We start from the raw sequence: 22384 nt of genomic DNA on the forward strand, positions 1-22384 counted from the left end.
GTTGCTCGGAAGGATACACCTGGGTTATTTCCCCATTGCCATTTTAAATGACATTGCAGCACGACTCATCAGCATCACTGCTACCCCACTATCTGGGTCTTTGATCTTGGATGGCTCATCATGGAAAAGGCCACATGACGTCAGCTCAGACCACATGACTCTTCCCTGTGATTTGGCACAATTGTAAAAGCAATGGAAACTCCTGACTGTGGTGCTGTGCCATTCCGACAAGTTCACTTCCTTGATAAGCTCCTGATCTGGTAGAAATGTATCCACCTGCCTTGTCGGGCTTCATGCTGGAATTATTGCTCCAGGTTTAGGTTTATTATTGTCATGTGTACTGAAGTACAGTAAAAAGCTTTCCTTTTGCATGCTATGCAATCAGATCAGATAATACCACGCATAAGATAATACCACGCATCGAGCCAAAGTCGAGCACAACAAGTGGAGCAGGGGGTAAGATCCAGAGTGTAGAGTACAGTTTGCTGCATTCTAAAGGGCCTGTCCCACGAGCATGCGACCTGCATGCGGCAAGCGCGACCAAACCGGAAGCGGGGGCTGCGCGGAGGTCGAGTGATCTCCGTACAGGGCCGGTCCCACCAGCACGTGATTGCATGCGGCAAGCGCGACCAAACCGGAAGCGGGGGCCCGCGCGGAGGTCGAGTGATCCCGTACGAGTTAACACGAAGTTCGAGCGAAGGCGTACGCCGTCACGACGCTGCGTACGGCGTCGAGACACTGCGCACTCCCGTCGAGGCGGTGCATACGGTCTCAATGTGGCTGCGGGCCGGCAGGCCGTTGTCGCGCGGAATTTTTGGACAGTGTCAGTTTTTCACAGCCCCGCGCAATGTCGGGACCAGCTCCGCAGAACTCCATACGGCTCCGGCAATTGAAGTGGGACCGTCCCCGCGAAGCCGTACGGCTCAAGTGACCACGTTAGGTCGCGCTTGCCGCATGGTGCCGCATGCTCATGGGACAGGCCCTTAACACACCAATTCCAGAGACAAGGTCCATTGCCCGCAATGAGGCAGAGATGGATTAAACAGTGCCCTAACTTATGAAAGGATTGTTCAGAAGCCTGATAAGGGAGGGAAGAAGATGAATGTTCTAATTGTGGGCTGGGGGTGAAGTTGTGGGAGTGGAAAGCAGATCTGCCGTAGATAAGCTAATTTTGCCATCTCATTATTTGCACTTCTAAAGATCTTTCGCACAGCTTTTGAGGTTTTGGTAATTGACGTTTGCCGATGATGAACCTGGGAGTTTTTTTAAAAACTCTGAAACACTTCCTTTATTCAACGAGTCTACTTTGCATAAGTTACTTCAGAGACGGCTGGCAATTATGAATGCTGGTAGTCATTGCATGGAAGAGATACAAAGAGCACCTATGTGTTCTACATTACAAAGCTGGGTGTGACCACTGATAAATCTACATTTCAATTCTGACACGGCAGGCAAACAGGCTGTTGCTGCTGTGGTGTGGACGTGGGAGCTGACGGGTCACGGGTTTGACCATTCTGGAAAGATCCTGAAAGTCAGTCAGATTTATGGCTGCAACCTTGATGATGTTGCTAAATTTCTGCTAAACCTCTCACTGTTTGTTCATGCTAATAATCTACTGTAGCCGACCCTAGTCACCAATGCATGATAATCGGCAATGTGCACCATTAAAGATTAAGGATCTGAACCGATTAAATAATCTAGCTCTCAGCTGCCAGTAAGTAGAGCTCCTTGTCCGAATTGCCTCCCACAGTAACATGGTGGGGATAAATCTAAGAGGGAGCACGCACCTTTGGTCATCGTATATGTGAGAATAACAGTTGTCACTTCCTACATACCAGCACGCTGCCATCTTCCTGCGGAGCTAGCATTAATTTCCCCTCTTAATTATTTTACTATGTGACATGCTTTTCTTTGAACTACAGAAAGGAGACAAAATGGTGAATGTTTGAAGGTTCTGGCAACATTTCATGAATGCATACAACTAGGATTGCCGACTGTTCCGTATTAGCCGGGACATCCCGTATTTTGGGCTAAATTGGTTTGTCCCGTACGGGACCGCCCATGTCCCGTATTTGACTGCTGCTACTCGGGTTGAGGGGACTATCGGGTCGGAGCGCCGCATTCAATCCCACCTCGCCCATCCCAACGTAGTGCAGCCCATGGAGTGCAGCAGCAGCTCCTCGCCCCTGGCCCCGTCAGTCGGCAGCCCGGCCAGCTGACCGACTGTGGGACCTCCGCCATCACCACCCCTCCTTCTCATGGCCGATCATCGGTTCATGAGTTGGAAGGGGTGCTGGACTTTGCATGCAGCCGAACACAAAACCCAGCCGGCAGGCCAGAGTCTTGGCCCGGGTGCCAGACAACTCCTCAGCTGGCCCACTGGTTGGGCTTTGTGTGCAGTCCCACACCCGGGCCAACTCATCATTCACCCAGCCACGACTGAGTCGGTCAACGAATTGCCCTGGACCTGGTGACTTGGTGGACGTCCTGTCACTTTTCGTGCATCGAGGGCCTGTCCCACTTATGTGACTTTTTCGGCGACTGCCGGCACCCGTCAACATGTTGAAAATTCAGCGGCGACCAGAAAAACGCTACGACTCTTTGGGTAACTAGGGGACCGCTCACGACCATACAGGCGACAACCCGGCGACCTGTAAAGACATATGGCGGGTGCCGGCAGTCGCAGAAAAAGTTGCGTAAGTGGGACTGGCCCTTTTAAGTTGCACGCCTGATTTGTCGACAAAATCAAAATTCAAAACTCGAAGTACGGTTTCTACTGAATGTGTATCGCTTTTGCACCATCGTAAAGTCCAAATATCGTAAGTCGAAGCATCGCAAGTCGAGAAGCATCTGTACTCTGTAATCACCAGAGGGCAGATTACAGACAGATCCTAGATCTGATACAACAGCATGCGTGCGTGTTGCATGTACTGTTGATGCCACACACACGAGTGATTCACCCGTCATCCAATCACAGGCCCCTTTATGCGCGTCAATTGTACGCTATATTTTGCCAATTCCTGCCAAAACAAAACGTTTCAGCAACGTCTGGTGTTCGGTCGGTTTGCCGTGTGCAAATACGGATAAACCTGCAAACAAAGAAAGACTGCAGCTATAACAAGCAAAGGGAAGCAAAAACGTGGGCTAAGTCCGTCAGTGGTGACTCGACAAAGTCTTTCTGTACTTTATGCAGTTGGGAATTTGTCCCATATTTTGACCTTTTGTCCCTTACTCGGGAGCGTGAAAGTTGGCAACCTACCATACGACATTAGTGCCCGGAGGCACAGTGACACGGCCCTGTGGAGATGAAGGGGCAGGGCTACTTGGGTTCCATTGTTTTAGATCTTGCTGTGGACAAATTTATTGAATTTTTATCTGCTGCATGGGAAAGCTTTTTGCACAATGGTTGGCACACAGCCTACTTAATCCAGTGATTGGAAACCAGCAAAGGCTGCAGTTTTACGTTTAACAATAGGTTTTCTCTATAGGTTACTGCTCCATGATGCATGGCGAAAGGTGAAGGAATCTACTGTTATAGAGCATACCATGGGTCAAAGGCATGTGATTCTCAATTCAACCCCTCATCCCCTCCCATCCTTAAGGGCCTGTCCCACTTGTATGCGATTGCGTGCGTTTGACGCGATCAAACGGAAGCGGAGTTCACGCGAAGTTCGCGGGTGACGTTATTTGCGTCATGCTTACCAATCAGCTGGGCAGGAGGCGGGCCGACTGAATTTGGGCATCTCACGGTGTCGGGCGGTGACGTCATCGCGCAACGTCAAGACGCTGCATACGACGTCAAGACGCTGCGTACGACCGCAATGCGCCTGCGTGCCGACAGGCCTTTGGCGCGCGAAGATTTCGGTCACTGCAAGAATTTCGGAGCCCCGCGCGATGTCGGGACCAGCCCCGCACAACTCCGCGCTTCTAAGTGGGACCGGCCCCGCGCGGCCATATACGGTGCCCGTACACCTCAAGCGACCACGAGGTCGCGTAATTTGCGAGCCAAAGTCGCGTAAGTGGGAAAGGCCCTTTACCATACAACTGCAACAAAGAAATAATCTGGGCAGATTTCCCCCACAGCTATAAAGAACAAGAGGAGCTAAATGTGTCATTCTTGTTTAATTGGAAAAAAATAGAAAATACTGGAAAAACACAGTCAGTCAGTCAGTCATCCGTGGGCTGTGTGAATGGGAGCAGTGAGAGAGCGAGTCTCCTCTATGCTGGTTACACCAAATGCAGATTGAGAGACCACTTTGCGGAGTACCCGTTTTTGGGAGAGTGACCATGAGTGTCCCATTGCCTGTCACTTTAATTCTCCATTCCACTCCGACTGACCTCTCACTGAGGCCCAGTGGAAGCTTGCGGGACAGCACCTCATTTTCCATCAGGAGAATTAGCGACCTTCTAGCCTCTATTAAATTCTACGACTTCAGGTAGCTTTATATTTGGGTTTGATCACTGGCCCATCTGTGATATTGACCCAACTTGTGTTTTTTTTTCTCCCCCTCTTTTCCTCTCTTCCTTTCTAGAAGAGGAGGACCTGCCTGCCCTAACCTGTCAGGCTTGTCTTCCAGCATTCCACAACTCATACATTCTTTTCCAGAACACAGTCTGCAGTTCCTTGTGTCTTCTACATTATTTTGTTTGGGTTCCCTAATTGCTCCCATCCCCACCTTGACCAGGTAACTTTGTTTACAGGTTACCCCATCAGTGATATTTTATCCTCTGCGAGTAGAATTAGTCAGCGTATTGACATTATTTGTTAAGTGAAACATTGATAAAATTATTGTTTGCTGGAAAAATTAATTTACTTTTAAACTTTCTGAATTACTCCCAACAAACACAGACTTGTATTCAATTAGAGCAGTTTGAGGGTTTGAACTCAGCTTAAGAATTAGTTTGCACATTTAAAAAAAAATGGTGTTAGTAAAATTGTTGGTGGTTTAAAAAACCCCAACTAATTTCGTTACTAGTGTCGTTTTAGGATATATAATCTGCAATCCTTACCTGGATGTTAACTTTTGAAACATCCTTAACTAAGGATGTTTCAAAAATACTGCTTAAGGTGTTACTCTGAAAGCATTGATGCTTACGGCGTAAATTATTTTCTCATTGTGGCCGACTGCGTATGGGCGGCGCTCGGTAATCGTGCTCCACCACGCGCTACACGTACGAGGTCAGGACGCCTGCTTGCGACCACAATACGCCCGCGTGCGTACGCGATGTGCCACGCCAGAAGCGAGCGAAGATTTTGTGCCCTACAAAATCCCGGAGCACCGTGCGATACCGCGCGCGACTCCATACCCCTCCGCACTTCTCCATGCGACCGTCCCGCGCGGCCCACATGCTACCCGAGCCTCTCAACGCGACGACGAGGTCGCGTAAATGGCGCGAAAATGAAGGCCTAGTAGGACAGGCCCTTAACTCTGTTTCCCATAGCCTGATTAGCTGAATGCTTCCGGCGTTTACGGATTTTATATTTGATTTCCAGCTTCTGCAATTTTTAAGATCTCATTCTTGTATTGTCTGAGTGATGTTTGCACGTTCTTCCTGTGGCCATATGGGTTTTCATGGGGTTCTCCAAAAGAACCAGAGGAGTGTTGATGGGTGCGTCAGAGATAAGTTGCAGAGTCACACGGGATAAAGGATAAGTAACGGCATTGATGGAATTAGTCTTTTCAGTTTAGAGATACACTGAATCCACGCCGATCATTGATCAATGTTCACGTTAGTTCAATGTTATCCCAGTTTCAAGTCCACTCACTCTACACAGTAAGGGCAATCTGCTCTCCACTGTACACCTGTAGAACTTTTCAGTGGTATGCTGAATCTCCTCAAACTTCTGAGGAAGTGGGAGGCGTTGATGAACTTTCTTTGTTACTGCATCAATGTGGTGGGCCCAGGACAGATCTTCAGAGATATGCACCCCCAGGAGCTTGAAGCTGTAACGGACCCGTCCCACTTGCATGTGTCTCTGGCGCGACCAAATGTGGTCACTTGAGGCGTAAGGGCCGCGTGGGGCCGGTCCCACTTCCAAGCGCGGAGGCGTATGGCGTTGCGCGGGGTTGGTCCCGACACGGGCTCCGAAAATCCCGCACTGTCCGAAAATTCCACGCGCCAACGGCCTGTCGGCCCGCAAGCGCATTAAAGGCATACGCGGCGTCTTGACGGCGTACGCAACATCTTGACGGCGTACGCCTAGCGCGTGGCATTGAACGATGACGTCACCACCCGACGGCGTGCGACGTCCAAATACAATCGGCCCGCCTCCTGCCCAGTTGATTGGTGAGTATGACTTAAATTACATCACGCGCGAATTTAGCGCGAAATCAGCGCGTACTTACCGCATACTTACCGCGTACTTAGCGCGAACTCCGCTTTTGTTTGGTCGCGCCAAACGCATGCAGTCGCATGCAAGTGGGACAGGCCCTTTAATTTTCTCCACTGCCATCCAGCCGTCAAAAACAGGCTCATGGATCCTCGACTTTCCTGTGCCGAAATCAGCAATCAACACCTTGGCACTTGTCAATGTTGACAACTATATTTTTGTACTGAGACCATTGAGTGAGATTATCAATCTCCTTACTCGACTCTAAAGGGCCTGTCCCACTTAGGCGATTATTTAGGCGACTGCCGGCGACTGTCATACTCGTAGCAGGTTGCCAAAAATACGGACCCCCTTATGACAATGTATACGACAAGCTACAACAATATACCACCTAGTCGACGTCAAGCTACGGCAAGCTACCGGCAACTGGCGACCCATTAGGACGTACACCTATGACAACCTAAGATCACACAGGCGACAACTGAGGTCAACCTACGTCCACCCGCGACAGGCTGCGGCCCTGTCGGCAACAACTGAATACAATTCTGTCGCCGGTACCTGACGTACGTTAACGCAGGTAGTCGCCAATGGAATTCACCAAAGTCAGCACCGGCGACAGCCTACATCACACGGCGACAGCACCTACGTCAGGAGAAGTCAAGCTGCGCTCATTGGGCCAACCCACTGTCGCCGAAAATGTTTGAACATGTTGAAAATCCAGCGGCGACCAGAACGACACTGCGACTCTTTGGGCGACTGAGGAGACTACTCACGGCCATACAGGAGACACTCCAGCGACCATGTGGTGACAGCCTAGTCACCTGTAGTCGCCTAAAAAATAGCCTAAGTGGGACAGGCCCTTAACTCATCATTACCCGTTATTCATCCCTCTACAGTGGTTGTATAGTTGGCTGATTTAAAGATGGTGTTGGAGCTGTATTTGTCCTCACTGATATGGGTATATAAAACAAAGATCCTATAGCGGAGCAAGATAGACCACTCCTGCTAAATGCAATGGGCTGACATGTAGTACGCAACGGAACGGAACGTGGGCCTTTTTTTTCATCCATTTCCGTAACCGGACCCGACCCGATCTGCAGTGTAATCAACGTTACGGGGGAACAGTTTGTGTTAATAAATTAAAATTACGAAAATGAGGAGAAGATTTTTACCAAATAACTTTTATTTTTACGAGGATGTTTCCGTAACCGGCTTCCGTCTACGCACTAGTATCCTATGGGATCTTTGGTGCGGAGACGGAAGCCGGTTTTACGGAAATGGGGCCTTAAATTAGCCATGAATCTGCCCATGACCGTACTACGTCTTTTTCGTCGAGTTGACCATCTTGCTCGCTATAGGATCTTTGACATAAAGTAGGGCAAGGGACTGTGCACACAGCTTTGAGGTGCCCTTTTGTTCCTGCTCACTATCAGAGTGTTATGATTTTCCCTGTTAAATTCTATCCTAAAATGCAAAGAAAACGCTGTGTGGAAACAAGGGACTGCAGATGCTGTTTGCGCAGAAGGTCACTAAATGCTATATGTACTCAATGGGTCAGATAGTATCACTGGGCACTATCAATATGTGATGTTTTGGCCCAGGGACCTTCTTCAGACTGATTGTAGGTGGGTGGGAGGGGATAGAAAGATGGAAGAGAGGAGATGTCGATCAAGTGTGGTAGGTAATAGGTGGATACAGTAAAGCAAATTATTGGAACAAAGGCAGAAGGTGTGAGACCCAGATTGAAGAATTGTGGATTGTGAAGCCAGGGAAAGGAATGGAGGGGAAGGGAGGATGAGGAGAAAAATAGGTACAGGTCCGAATGGGGCACAGGGGAGGGAGGGGTTGTTAGAGGTTACCTAAAATTGGAGAATTCAATGTTCATACCATTGTGTTATAAGCGACCCAAGCAGAATATGAGATTCTGTTACAGCAGTTTTCATGTGGCAATGGAGGCAGCCCAGGACAGAAAGGTCAGTGCGGGAATGGAGTGGAGTTAAAATGGTTGGCAACAGGATCTACGCTTTGAAGGAATGAGCGCAAATGTTCGGCGAAATGGTCGCCAAGTCTATGCTTGGTCTCGCCATTGTACAGGAGGCCACATTGGGAATAATGGATGCAGTAGGTTAAGTTAAAGGAAGTGCAAGTGAACCACTATCTCACCTGGAAAGACGCCTGGGTCCCTGGATGGAGGCGAGTGACAAGGTATAGGGACAAGTGTTGCATCTTCTGCAGTTGCGTGGGAAAGTACCTGGGGAGGGGGTGGTTTGGATGGGAAAGAATGAGTGAACCAAGGAGTTGTGGCAGGAGCAGTCTATGTGGAAGGCGGAAAGGAATGGAGTTGGGACGTTGGGACTGGTGGTGGGATCATGTTGGAGGCGATGGAAATGTTGGAGGTTAATTGGTGGTTGGACCACGTTGGAAGATGCTGGGTTTCCATTTCCTATTTCCCACTCGTGAAGGGACAAGAAATGTGTAGGGAGGAACTGCAGATGCTGGTTTAAACCGAAGATAGACACAAAAAGCTGGAGCAACTCAGCAGGTCAGACAGCATCTCTGGAGAAAAGGATTCGGGTCGAGACTCTTCTTCAAACTCAGTCTGAAGAAAGGTCTTGACCCGAAACGTCACCAATTCCTTTTCTCCAGAGACACTCTCTGACCCGCTGAGTTACTCCAGCGTTTTGTGAGTATTTTTGATGAGGGTAGAAGCTATTTTAAAACAAGCACAATAAATTAATAAAGTTGTACTCAAGAGATATACAGAAACGTATCACAACTTAAATTCACATTAAGTTCATGATTGATTAGAGTCAAGGAAAAAATTGGGGTCAAAGCAGCCACATGCTTATGTCTAAAGTGAAAATGAGGAATCCTTTCATAAGAACTTCAGTCATTTGCTGGAAATATTAGCATGCTGCACAGGTGCTGCCTGGCTTAAGTATTTCCAGCATTTTCTAGCTTATTTCAGTTTCCACATTCAACAGCATTTTGCTTTTGTGTTACGCAAACTGAAATTAAATCTGAACAAAGAAAACTATGTAGGTATGAAGGGTGAGTTGGCTTGGGAAAGTAGCTCAAAAGATCTTCAAGGTAGATAAGCAATGGCAAGCATTTAACAAATGATTATTTTTTTTATCACAGCAGCCTGTTTTGTTAAAGTTTTAAAGAAAAAAATCTCAGGAAAGTGATCCAACTGTGACTAATAAGCTAATGTTAGATTGAAGTTGAGTTTATTACGTTGTCAAAAAGAGTCGTCATTGAGGATTTTGGAACTTGGCAAAAGATGATATGAAACTTTACAGAGAGAACTGAGGGCAAATTATCGGAAAACACTTAAAAACAGATTGTAAAGACTTTATGGATATTAAAGTGGAAGAGGTCAGGCAGAGATGTGGGCTCCTCAGAGCTGGAAACGGCTGATATAAAGCAGATCAAGGAAATGGATGAGAAACAAATACTTTATGGGAGAAGTACTTCAGGTTCGGTAAGATGGTAAGACATCTCTGCAACAGTCTGGTGGCTTAATGGGGGTCACTGTTTCTGCTTTGATTACATTTGGCATAAAATAATGAATGACCCAAAATTAAGTGACCCAACTGTTGTACTGCGATTCAAAAGCATGTCTCCAGATTGGTACTGCAGTCTGACTGGATGACTTCAAGATTGATTGATTGATGGAACACAGATCACTAGAGCTAAGATAGTCACATTATCTACAGCTCCTGTGTGTTACCCTAGATTCGTATTCTTCAAACGCATTGAAGGAAAGGAACCCTTTGGCCCATCGTGACTTTGCTGGCTTTTGGGGCAATCGCAATTCCCCACAATTTCCCCTTCAACCTACTCATTCACATGTGTCTTATCAACATCACTCAAACTCTGAGCCACCCAAGCTTAGAGGGGGGAGGGAAGAGGAGGAGAGGGGGACGAGGACGAGGAGGGGAGGGGGGGGGGGAGGAGATGGGGGGGGGGGGGGGGGATTAACTGTCACCTATCGACCTACCAATTGACATACATGTGTCATGTGGGAGGAAACCGGGGATATCCATGTGTCACGGAGAAATTGCAAACTCTTCACAACACAGGCAGCAAAGAATAGGATGAGAAATTAAGGGCATTAAAAGTATGGTGACCTATTGCCAAGGATTTTGAGAGGAAATTGTGAAAGCATTGGTTTCGATCTTCCAGAATTCCCTAATTCTGGATTTTTCCCCCCCACAAATTGGAAAAACAACGAACTAATAGTGCTGCTCAAGAAAGGAAGGAGAAAGATAATCAGGAAGCTAACGTCTCATTAGCATGATATCAGAAGCAGGAGAGATCTTGTTGCCAGGCACACCAAAATGCTGGAGAAACTCAGCGGGTGCAGCAGCATCTGCGGAGCAAAAGAAATAGGCAACGTTTCGGGCCGAAACCCTTCTTTCTCCAGCATTTGTGTGTACCTTCGATTTTCAAGCATCTGCAGTTCCTTCTTAAACTTGTTGGCAGGCCCTGTTTGGGTTACATAAGTATGGATTTATGCTAGGAAATCACACTTGACATTTCTGTTTTGAAATTTTCAAGAGAGAACCAGTGCATGTAGCTTAAAAGCATTTAAACATGTATTCAAGATGGTGCTATATGTTCACAATGCTGAATTATGAATTGTTGGATTGAGAACTAACTGATGAAAATAATGGGTATTTTTAGAGTTCACAAGCTCTAACTATTGGGGTATATGAATCCGTTTTTGGACTATTAATTAGATTAGTGGACTGTTAAACAAAGCGTGCTGGGACCATAGGTTGATGGGAGCATGCAAGGAAAAGCGTACAAATGTGCACAATGTGGTAAGTGTAATTCAAGGTGGAGAGATGCAGTAATGCATTTTGATTACAAACACAATGTTGATCTAATTTAAATGGTATAAGCTTAAATAGACGAGGGTGTGGGAAATATTAATAATAATAATAATAACTTTATTTGTTAAGCACCTTAAAAAACAACCAAAGCTGACCAAAGTGCTGTACAGAAAAAAGAAAACAAGCAAGACATCATAAAACAGGCAGAACAACAGAACATACAACTAACACGAGGCGCATAAATTACATACGAAAATCCAAACAATAAATTAAAAGACATAAAACACGAGTACGAACCACGCAGCAAAACCAAGCAAATAAAGTTAATAAACAATTCGACACCTCACTGGTCTACAAAGACCATGGAGAATAGATATGTCTTCAGGAGCGACTTAAAAACAGCTAGAGAAGGGGCCTGTTTAACGTGTAGAGGCAATTCATTCCACAATCTCGGAGCCGACACAGCAAAGGCACGGTCCCCTCTGAGCTTCCGCTTAGTCTTTGGCTCAATCAGGAGCAGCTGATCATCTGACCTGAGAGAGCGGGAGGGCGAATAAGGGTGAAGAAGCTCAGATAGGTAGGACGGGGCAAGACCACTTAGGGATTTAAAAGTAAATAAAATAATTTTAAAACGAATTCTATACTGAACAGGCAGCCAGTGGAGAGAGGCCAAAAGTGTGAAACATGATCATGCTTTCGTGTGCCAGTCAAGAGACCAACAGCTGCATTCTGTACCATCTGGAGACGGGCGATGGAGGACCGACTAACCCCCAGATACAGTGCATTGCAGTAATCCAGCCGGACATTTATTATTAGACAATTTTCATCTCCTTACCCAAGAAAATATGCACTGAGAAGATGCAGAGAAAGTGCAGCGAAAGCCCAAGCGGCTGATTTCATGAGTGAAAAGATTGTTTTGTAAGAAGCAATTTGAACAGAATAGGTCTATATGCCTCATTTAATAAGGCACAATAATGTCACCCCACTGGCCCTCTGCACCTCCTTTGAAATCTCTGTACCTCTGTATATATCTGTACCTCCGAATACCTCTGTATTCTCCAGTTACAACATTTCCTTCCTTGGCTTGGCATTATAATGCTTCATTTGAAATGTTTTTTCTGCATTAAAGGTCCTATCAAAACGCATTAGACATGAATTAGATTCTGGGACCTGGAGATAAAGTTTGGTTCCTTCTTCCTGTTCCTTCATAAAATCTATTTTTATCTTTTTTATCATTTTCTTGTTCGTTGATTATTATCGTAATTGTTTATTGAGCATTCATCAATAGGTGAACAGGAACTATTTCAAACTAAATATTCAGGCTAGAACTTGTTCACTTCAGTGAACTCCAATCCCTCAATATCAACCCCAATCCTCTCGATAATATCTGAAATTGAGCATTGGCTACCTGTTGTCAGATTTAAACTTCAGGTGAGCTTCCAATCCATCCATCCATCACCGAGTTTGCTTTTTTCCACCAAAGATACAGCGACTGCCCCATTTCCGCTTCTGATTCAGATTCAGATTCAGATTCAACTTTGTCATTGTCAGTGTACAGTACAGAGACAACGAAATGCATTTAGCATCTCCCTGGAAGAGCGACATGGCATATGATTTGAATAAATATTTACATTAGCATATATACAGACATAGTGTTTTTCCTGTGGGAGGAGTGTCCGGGGGGGTGATTGGCAGTCACCGAGGTACGTTGTTGAGTAGAGTGACAGCCGCCGGGAAGAAGCTGTTCCTGGACCTGCTGGTCCGGCAACGGAGAGACCTGTAGCGCCTCCCGGATGGTAGGAGGGTAAACAGTCCATGGTTGGGGTGAGAGCAGTCCTTGGCGATGCTGAGCGCCCTCCGCAGACAACGCTTGCTTTGGACAGACTCAATGGAGGGGAGCGAGGAACCGGTGATGCGTTGGGCAATTTTCACCACCCTCTGCAAGGCCTTCCGGTCGGAGACAGAGCAGTTGCCATACCATACTGTGATGCAGTTGGTAAGGATGCTCTCGATGGTGCAGCGGTAGAAGTTCACCAGGATCTGAGGAGACAGATGGACCTTCTTCAGTCTCCTCAGGAAGAAGAGACGCTGGTGAGCCTTCTTGACCAGAGTTGAGGTATAGTGGGTCCAAGAGAGGTCATCGGAGATGTTAACACCCAGGAACCTGAAGCTAGAAACACGTTCCACCTCCGTCCTGTTAATGTGGATGGGGGTGTGCGTGCCGCCTCTGGACTTCCTGAAGTCTACAATGAGCACCTTCCTGATCTTTTATTAGCTGTGGACACGATTCTTCCAACGCATGGTTAGCTTCCACCTGAAATTTAAGTTTGTGTCGTCACCTTATTCCTAACCCCCTCAATAGACAATAGGTGCATTGTTAGAATCTGACAATGTGCACTTTAACCACATGTGCTTTTTTTCCATTACAAATCTCATATTGTGGAGTACAGAGGCAAATAAGTAAATGATGGGTCTTTGTCCCAAACATTATAGAGGGCACTGTAACTCTTGGGCACCTGGATGAAGAATGACAGTGATCCTGTGAGAGACGTGTGTGCAAATTGCTTCTTGCACAAGCTGGTTTCTCTTATTCTTCTTACTTCTTACTGTTCTTGGTTGCTTGTTGATACTCCTGCATCTCGCCCATTTTAGCACAATAAACAGCAGAAGCAGTCACAAAATGTCTCAGAGCTTCCACTGATATGAAGAGGAAATGTATTCAAAGCCACAACCAAGCACATTACTAACAATCCACTGACAAATCAAATAACCCACAAATCAGGTTTTTCCACAATCCCGTTTTGCAGAAGGTGAAGGCCCTTATTTATATACGCCATTTGCTTCAGCACGCTGTTTAGATGGCCACCCGGGATGGCTGAAAGACAACAAGCTCATTATAAAACCGCCACCTCTTCACGATCAGGTATGACGTACAACTGCACTAAATTCATCCTCTGCTTATTTTTGTATCTCAAACTGGGCACAGTCAATTAAGTTCTTGTCTATGGAGGCAGATAAGCAAGTTTCCCCCCCACTGAAAACCTATCAACAATTGTTAATTCCTGGGCCCAATGCTACACCTCATTCTAAGTCTGAGGTGAGAAAAAACTTTTTCACCCAGAGAGTTGTGAATTTATGGAATTCCCTGCCACAGAGTGCAGTGGAGGCCAAGTCACTGGATGGATTTAAGAGAGAGTAAGATAGGACTCTAGGGGCTAGTGGAATCAAGGGATATGGGGACAAGGCAGGCACGGGTTATTGATAGGGGACGATCAGTCATTCAGATTCAGATTCAATTTTAATTGTCATTGTCAGTGTACAGTACAGAGACAACGAAATGCATTAAGTCATGATCACAATGAATGGCGGTGCTGGCTCGAAGGGCCAAATGGCCTCCTCCTGCACCTATTTTTATGTTTCTAAGTCATACTAATGTAAATTTTACAGATTGGCCATAATTTTAATACCCTTTTTTAAATGTTTCTGCCTGTTGAGTATTTTAACATAGCATGAAAATTGTGTTACATTTATGGATCTGGGATATGGTTTTGGCAAATGCCCCGAATATCAGCAAAGTTTTCTTTTTGCCCACATCAAAATTCTTTATTAATTAACAGTCGCTGAGGAGAGGTATTACAACTTTCCTGATGCGCTGGAGGTAAATATATTCAGAGGGAGTCACAGACACACACAATGCAGAGACTATCAAGGATGATCACGCTCCAGTCCAGGGGACTTTTATTTCCAAGTAGATTCTTCTCATTCAGTGTATGGTTCTGAACACCCTTGCTAATGTCATCAAAAGGATGCAAAAAAAGATTTGGATGGTTTAAGTTCTAAAGAGTGGGTGGATAGGCTGCACCTTTTTGTTCCTCTGGGGCATAGAAGGCTGAGGCGTGATCATACGGATGTTTATAGATGCCTGAAGGGCATAGATAAGGTGAATAGCCAGATTCCTTTCCCAAGGTAAGGGGGTATAAACCAAGGTTTAGGGTGAGAGGGGGAAGATTTCTACACCTGAGGGGTAACTTTCTCACACACAGAGGTTGGTAGATATTTGCCTGAGGAAGTAGTAGAGACAGAGTAGTAGAGAATGACAACATTTAGTAGGCATTTGGATGGGTACATGGATAAGAAAGATTTGGAGGGATATGGGCAAAGCACAGGCAAATGGGGCTAGCTCACTTAAGCACCTTGGTTGGCATAGACACGTTGAGTCAAAGTGCATGTTTCTGCACTGTACAGCTCTGATCCTATAATTCTCTTCTGGTACATGGCAATAAATGGGGTGCACTGCAATTATGGTAGTTATAGTTTCATTATAAATCTCTGCCCATTCTTGCTGAGTGCTGGCAGCTCACCAGACATAGTAAAAGAAGGCATGCTTATAGACATGCATATTACGTCACTCAAGGTAGCTATTTGGCCCATGAGGTCCATACCAGCTCCCAGTAGAGCAATCCTGTCAGTCAAGTTCCTCTGTAGTCTGAAACTATTCTCTCTCATGAGGCCAACAATTCTCCTTTTGGTTCCTTTATCACCTGGCGGTGTCACAACATCCGAAGCCTGGATCGCCTCGGCGCAGAGGGAGAATAAGAAAGGAAGAGACAAAGACTTAAGACATTTGCCTTCCATCACAGTGTCTGGTGTCTGGTGAACTCACTGTGGTGGATGTTAAAATTGTGTTTATTGTGTGTTTTTGTCATTTTTTACTATATGTATGACTGCAAGGCAACAGAATTCTGTTCAGGCCGCAAGGTCTGAATGACAATAAAGGTTACTTTGACTTTATCACTCATGTACAAGGGGTAACCTACATTAGCCGCTTAACCTGCATGCATACCTGTGGAATGTAGGAGGAAACTGGAGCACCCAGTGGATACATCTATGGTCCCGGGGGAAACTTGCATCTTCATGCAGGCAGCATCCAAAGTGACCATCACGCTCAGATCCTGGAAGCTGTGAGGCTGCAGTACTGCTGTACCAACTTGACATTTTTGAACACCTATATCGACAGTGATCTTGGGGCCAGGATGATGCTTATTGTGATGCAAAATGTATTGAGCGACAGCCATTTTGCAAAAAAAATGAAATAGTAAATACAGCGCATTCCTAAATTATCTTGTGACTTAAAAATTACAAATACTCAGCCGCAAATTAATTGTATTAAGTAAGCTAATGTAGGAGTTAATGGTACACAGCAAGATCTTTCAAACAGGTTTAAACCCCAAATCATACATTTTTGCAGTGTTCCGTCGTAGGCAGTCCCTCTGGATTGAGATGATGTCCATCAGGCTTGGTTGATTTTCTGATGACTAAGGTACACAATTGTGGATGCACAAGTTCTTTGATGGGTGGGGAGCATCTTATCATTCAGGGACGTGGGGTTTCTAGCCCTATGACTGGTTAATTGGCTTCTGTATATTGTAAATTGTCTTTAGTATGTAGGATAGTGCTAGTGTACAAGGTGTTTGTGGGTCAGCTCAAGCAAGGTGGGCCAAAGGGCCTGTTTCCATGCTGTATGACTTAAAGGCAGGCCGTTTGGATCAACTTGTCCATGTTGACCTAAATGATTTAGTACAACTTACCTGCCAGCGTCTGTCTATGTACTTTCTCTCCAAGATCTCTCTGTTCTACAACATTCCTCACGGCCCTACCATCACTGTGCAAGACTTGCTTTTCCTTGTCTTACCAAAATGCAACACCTTGCATTTTTCTGAATATAATTCTTTCAGCCCAATAGTCCAGTTGACCAAGATCCCATTGTAATCATAATTAACCTACTTCACTGCTCACTCTGCCACTGATTTTAGTGTCGTTTGCAAATTTACTAAGCATGTCACCAACATTAATACCTACTCTGTATGAAAAAAAAAAATCCCTGTGGCTCACCAGTTGATACAATCCTCCAGTCTGAAAAACAACCCTACCCCCTTTCTTACCTATAAGCCAATTCTGAATCCAGTTGGCTAGCTCACCATGGATACCATATGTCCCAACCTCCCAGACCAGTCTACCATGTGTTACCCTGTGAAAGGCATTGCTGAAATCCATGTAGACTATCTCAAATGCAATCTTGTCAATCTTTCTGGACACCTTCTGGTCAATCTTCGAACAACTCAATCAAATTGTCGAGATACAATTCCCCATGCACAAGCACATGCTGATTACCCCCCAATCAGTCCTTCACTTTCCAAATGCATGTGGTTCCTGTCTCTCAGAATCCCCTCCATTTTTAAATTAATCATTAACTTAGAAGAAAAAGTAAGCAAATGAGTCAATCAGAGACTAGTAGACTATTACTACTTGTAGTACTATTACTACTACAAGTATTGGTAGATTACTTTACTAATTTTAATTTTAGGGACACGAGAGGCAAAAAGAACACATAGAACTAATTGAGATATTATCATAAACACAATTGTACCTATGATTAGGTGAAAATAACTTAAGTATGTTGAATGTGAGGCAATTAATGGGTTGTATATTAGAATTGAACTGTATACAATTTAGTTGATAAATTTTGAAACCTAATCGAAACATCATTTTAAAATCTCCCTGTGACATTGGTTTTCCCTTTCAGAAAAGCTACTAATAAAGAGCAGTGCTAATTTTTATGATAATAAATGCAGAAATGATCTGGGTTTTTAAAAAAATATTTCCTTGAAGAGAGAGAATTTTCTGTTAAATGTTATACTTATGGGGGAAGACGAGGTTATTGAAAGATGTAGAACCTTATATTAAAAAAAACCTGATACTTCAGATATCAAACACAAAACCCAAGTCCAGCAGGTAATAACATTTGTGAGTGCTCATTTCAGCTGTTAGCACTTGGCCTCTGAGGTTGAAGAGCTTCAGTAATTGCACTGAGCTTCAGTGGCTCCCCGGTCCTCCCCATTGTAAATGTCTGTGTCTGTGGGTCAAGTTGCCACAGCAACGGTAAACAGAATAACCACTGGGGGTTAAAAACAAGTAACATAACATAAACTCCTACATTATGGGGGTTTTTTTGAGTGAGAGTTTGCACTTATATTTTTGTTTCTTTCTGCCCATCCTTATTTAGGAGCCCATACTTGTTTGGAATCTAATCTGAGTCCCCAAGGAGCAGGCTGCTCTCTCCCTGAGAATACAGTGGCATAAGGGTGAGGGGGGGGGATGACTAGGGAGAGAGGAAATTGCAACCTGATTGGACAGATGGAGCTTAGCTACAGACTTGCTGCCATTGAACTGAATGCTGGGAGGATAGATAGTGTGGGAATTGCACTGTTCAAAAGAAAGGGAATTTGAAAAAGTCACTCTTTTAAAATGGTCACCTCATCTGATGCATTTCAAAATAAAAAGTCATGCAAGGTGTTTGGAGGCTGGAATGTGAAGGAATTCCGCAGACTTTATCACTAATTATTTATTGCGCTGATAGATGTTTTTAGATGAATTGCCTTTCACTTCAGGCACTGTGACTAGCAGATGGTGCCAGTCTCACTGCATTCTTTAAAGCAATTGTCTCTCTTTGGCCCTCCCCTTCTCAATCTGGAGGCTGCTTTTTGTTTTGTCTATTTGAGAAATTGGTGTCTTAACTTGTTTTTGATATAATGGTTATAAGCATCAGTTGATTAAATCACACCCAGTGCATTGACAAAGAATGCTTCGAAAAGACTTTAGAATCCAATTTAAATACTTTATTGAATGTCTGTACTTAACTTTGCTTCTTAAATGATTAAACGTTTTCTCTTGCCTTGTGCCGCTGGATTACATGTTATGATTTAGGATGCGTCACCTTTGTAGAAACATTGTCAGTCGATGAAAGTCAAAGACATAACCATAAATAGCAGTTGAGTCACTGGAAATATTTAGATTTTGAACAGGCAAATCTCCAGCCATAGAAGAAGAAATGATGGGAAAAATGTTTCTCTTTATCTTATTCTCATGATGTTCATTGTTGCTGTCAGAATAATATTTCTAGTTTGCAAAATATCCTTGCTTGAAGGCATATTTAAAGTATTCGTACTGAGATATTCTAGAGAAAAATCCATATCAAACTTGTTTTGACAACGCATCACCTCAAATTGCTTCAATCCAGTCAATTAGAGACTTGTAATTTGCAGAATTTGCCTCCGGTAAGGCATCACTGAAATTAATGTATCAGATACAAGTTTGGGAGATTATATCAATAATTATGATGCATGATTTTTGCTGTTAAAGTAGACACAATTTTAAAAATTTCAAATAACCTGGAAATTTGGGATGAAACGTTCTGTGGAATTGCTTTAATAAAGGTGAATCACCAAAGTGTTAATTTTTCTTTTGCTGTTTGTTTTTTTTTTAAGGTCAAATCAGTGTATCATTGAAGATATTCGGACTGGAAGGAGTGGGGCTTATGGATCTGAAAAACTGCGTGAACTGCTCAAAATATTACCAGAAGCAGAAGAGGTCAATAACTTTTTTTACTGCTCCATAACGAGAACCTATCAGATGATTAATTGTTTTTTGACTATGGGATGGTTCAGGACATGATCAAATTAAACATTCCACTTATCTGGCGCTGCCAAGTCAGGTCTTCATCCTCCTGTCTGAGGAAATCTGAGGAAAGACATTATTGCCATAGAGGGAGTACAGAGAAGGTTCACCAGACTGATTCCTGGGATGTCAGGACTTTCATATGAAGAAAGACTGGATAGACTCGGCTTGTACTCGCTAGAATTTAGAAGATTGAGGGGGGATCTTATAGAAACTTACAAAATTCTTAAGGGGTTGGACAGGCTAGATGCAGGAAGATTGTTCCCGATGTTGGGGAAGTCCAGAACAAGGGGTCACAGTTTAAGGATAAGAGGGAAGTCTTTTAGGACCGAGATGAGAAAATCATTTTTTACACAGAGAGTGGTGAATCTGTGGAATTCTCTGCCACAGAAGGTAGTTGAGGCCAGTTCATTGGCTATATTTAAGAGGGAGTTAGATGTGGCCCTTGTGGCTAATGGGATCAGGGGGTATGGAGAGAAGGCAGGGATGGGATACTGAATTGGATGATCAGCTATGATCATATCGAATGGCAGTGCAGGCTCGAAGGGCCGAATGGCCTACTCCTGCACCTATTTTCAATGTTTCTATCTCTTAAGGGCCTGTCCCACTTAGGCGATTTTTCAGGCGACTGCCGGAGACTGTCAAGTTGCCAGCAGTCGCCTAAAAAACCGGCAACTGGAACGGCGACTGTCAGAGTGGGACACGCACACACACACGCGCACGCACACGCACACGCACACACTCACACACACACACACACACACACACACACACACACACATCGCTTCCTTCAGCAGCCCGTTATGTAGGCAGGTGACAGGGCAAGCGGGGGTAGTGCACACGGTGCAAATCCAAGGTGATACAGACACACACCGCGATGAACAGGAAGGTTGGCGTTGTAATTAAGACAGCTACAGCACGGTAAGTCCTTTAAAAGAGGGGGGGGAGAAGGAGTGGAGACAACATTTAAGAAGCCAGCCAACATTTAAGAAGCCAGCCAACTTTTAAGAAGCCCGAGATACACGGCTGTGAAGCTCGGCGGACATTTAACATTACCGGTCGGTTATCCTTGGTTCTGAAAACTACTGCTTACGTTTTTTTCCCCCAATGAAATTCACCGGTCAACACCGGTCGGCTACAACCTACGAGAACCTTCGACCTCCTGGCAACCCGCTAGGACCTCCTGCCGACCCACCTACGGCACGAGAATTCTCGCTACTCTCCATGGCGGCTTCATTCTGGTCGCCGCTAATTTTTCAACGTTGAAAAATTCACGGCGACCATAATGAGGCCGCGACTAGTTCCCAGAATGCGGGAACTCCTCACGGCCACGAAGGCGACTCCCCGGCAACCACCCACGAACATGTGGCGACCGCATCGTCTCCTGCAGTCGCCTAAACAGTCGCCTCAGTGGGACAGGCCCATTAGAGATCTATACAGTTCATTTTATGTACTATATGTCTTGCTATACCCAACATTCCTTTTGCCCAATGTCTCCATTATATTTATACTCTCTGTGCATCTTCCCACTTGTAATCATAGTTCACAAATTTGTGTGATCGCAAACATACAACAATTATTTGTCTAGCCACTTCAGAATCTGGAGCTCTTGAAAATTGCCTCTGTGCACCTTTTTCTCTACAGACTTAATGGTGCCAGATTTCTGCTGTTCACAGTTCAGAACAGTGGTACTGTATTATTGGTAGGCCCCAGATTTAATCCTGCCCTTGGTTAAAGTCTACGTGGAGTTTATACATTTCTGCCGTGTACTCAGGTTTTCTCCCACATGCCAGAGATGTACTAGTGTGTTGATCGACTGCTGTAAATCACACCGTTGTGCAGATAACTGGAAATATTATCCAAGGGTGGGCCTCTGTGAGAGAAAACCTTTGGGGCTACAGCAAATGGGACAGATGGGATTGTTCAGCAGGGAGCTGGCATGGATCTGATGGGCTGAATGGCTGTCTCCTGTGTCATACTAACTAAGAATATTGAACTCTTGAGCATGGCTGATACAATTAGATCTTGCAAGGAAGGAGGTCATTAGTGAGGTGCCAGAGGGATTGGTTGCTTTCACGTGATTTGCAATTCTGCACAGTCATTATGAAATGTTTGCAGGGAGCACCACCTTGGCCGTGGACTTTAAGCCAAAAGTTCATGCCCCATCTTGGTGGCTACGAAATTTAAACTGAGTTAACTAAATAAGTCCGAAACAATAAGCTGGTGTAATGGTGATTATGAAAATTGTTTAAAACAGCAGTCTTGTTGACTCTTCTCTCTTGTGTCTCGGGCTAATCAGTTGTATCAAAACGCTACCATAAATACGCAAATAATCGAACCGATTAGGGCTCCTGGCATTGATTTGGGCATTTAATATGGAAGGGACAAAACGCACCTGCAGACCGGATTGAGCAAAATTGGAGAGTTAAGGGCCTGTCCCACGAGCAAGCGACCTGCATGCGGCAAGCGCGACCAAACTGGAAGCGGGGGCCGCGCGGAGGTTGAGTGATCCCCGTACAGGGCCGGTCCCACCAACATGCGCCTGCATGCGGCAAGCGCGACCAAACCGGAAGCGGGGGCCGCGCGGAGGTCGAGTGAGTGACGTGAAGTTCGAGCGAAGTCCGCGGGATGTTCGCGCGTGATGTACGGCATCAAGACGCTGCGTACTGCGTCGAGATGCTGCACACGCCCGTCGAGG

At 45.1% G+C, this 22384-nt stretch overlaps 1 protein-coding gene across 1 annotated transcript in view; it reads left to right on the top strand.

The window, feature by feature from the left end:
- The window catches only part of fhdc1 (FH2 domain containing 1), a 108635-nt gene that overhangs the window by 54402 nt on the left and 31849 nt on the right, over nt 1-22384 (top strand). Inside the window, 1 exon segment of the mRNA XM_055646922.1 lies at nt 19497-19599. Within this exon segment, the coding sequence (XP_055502897.1) occupies nt 19497-19599 (103 nt within the window).

Source organism: Leucoraja erinacea, chromosome 1 (assembly GCF_028641065.1).
Source record: "Leucoraja erinacea ecotype New England chromosome 1, Leri_hhj_1, whole genome shotgun sequence".
NCBI classification, from domain to species: domain Eukaryota; kingdom Metazoa; phylum Chordata; class Chondrichthyes; order Rajiformes; family Rajidae; genus Leucoraja; species Leucoraja erinaceus.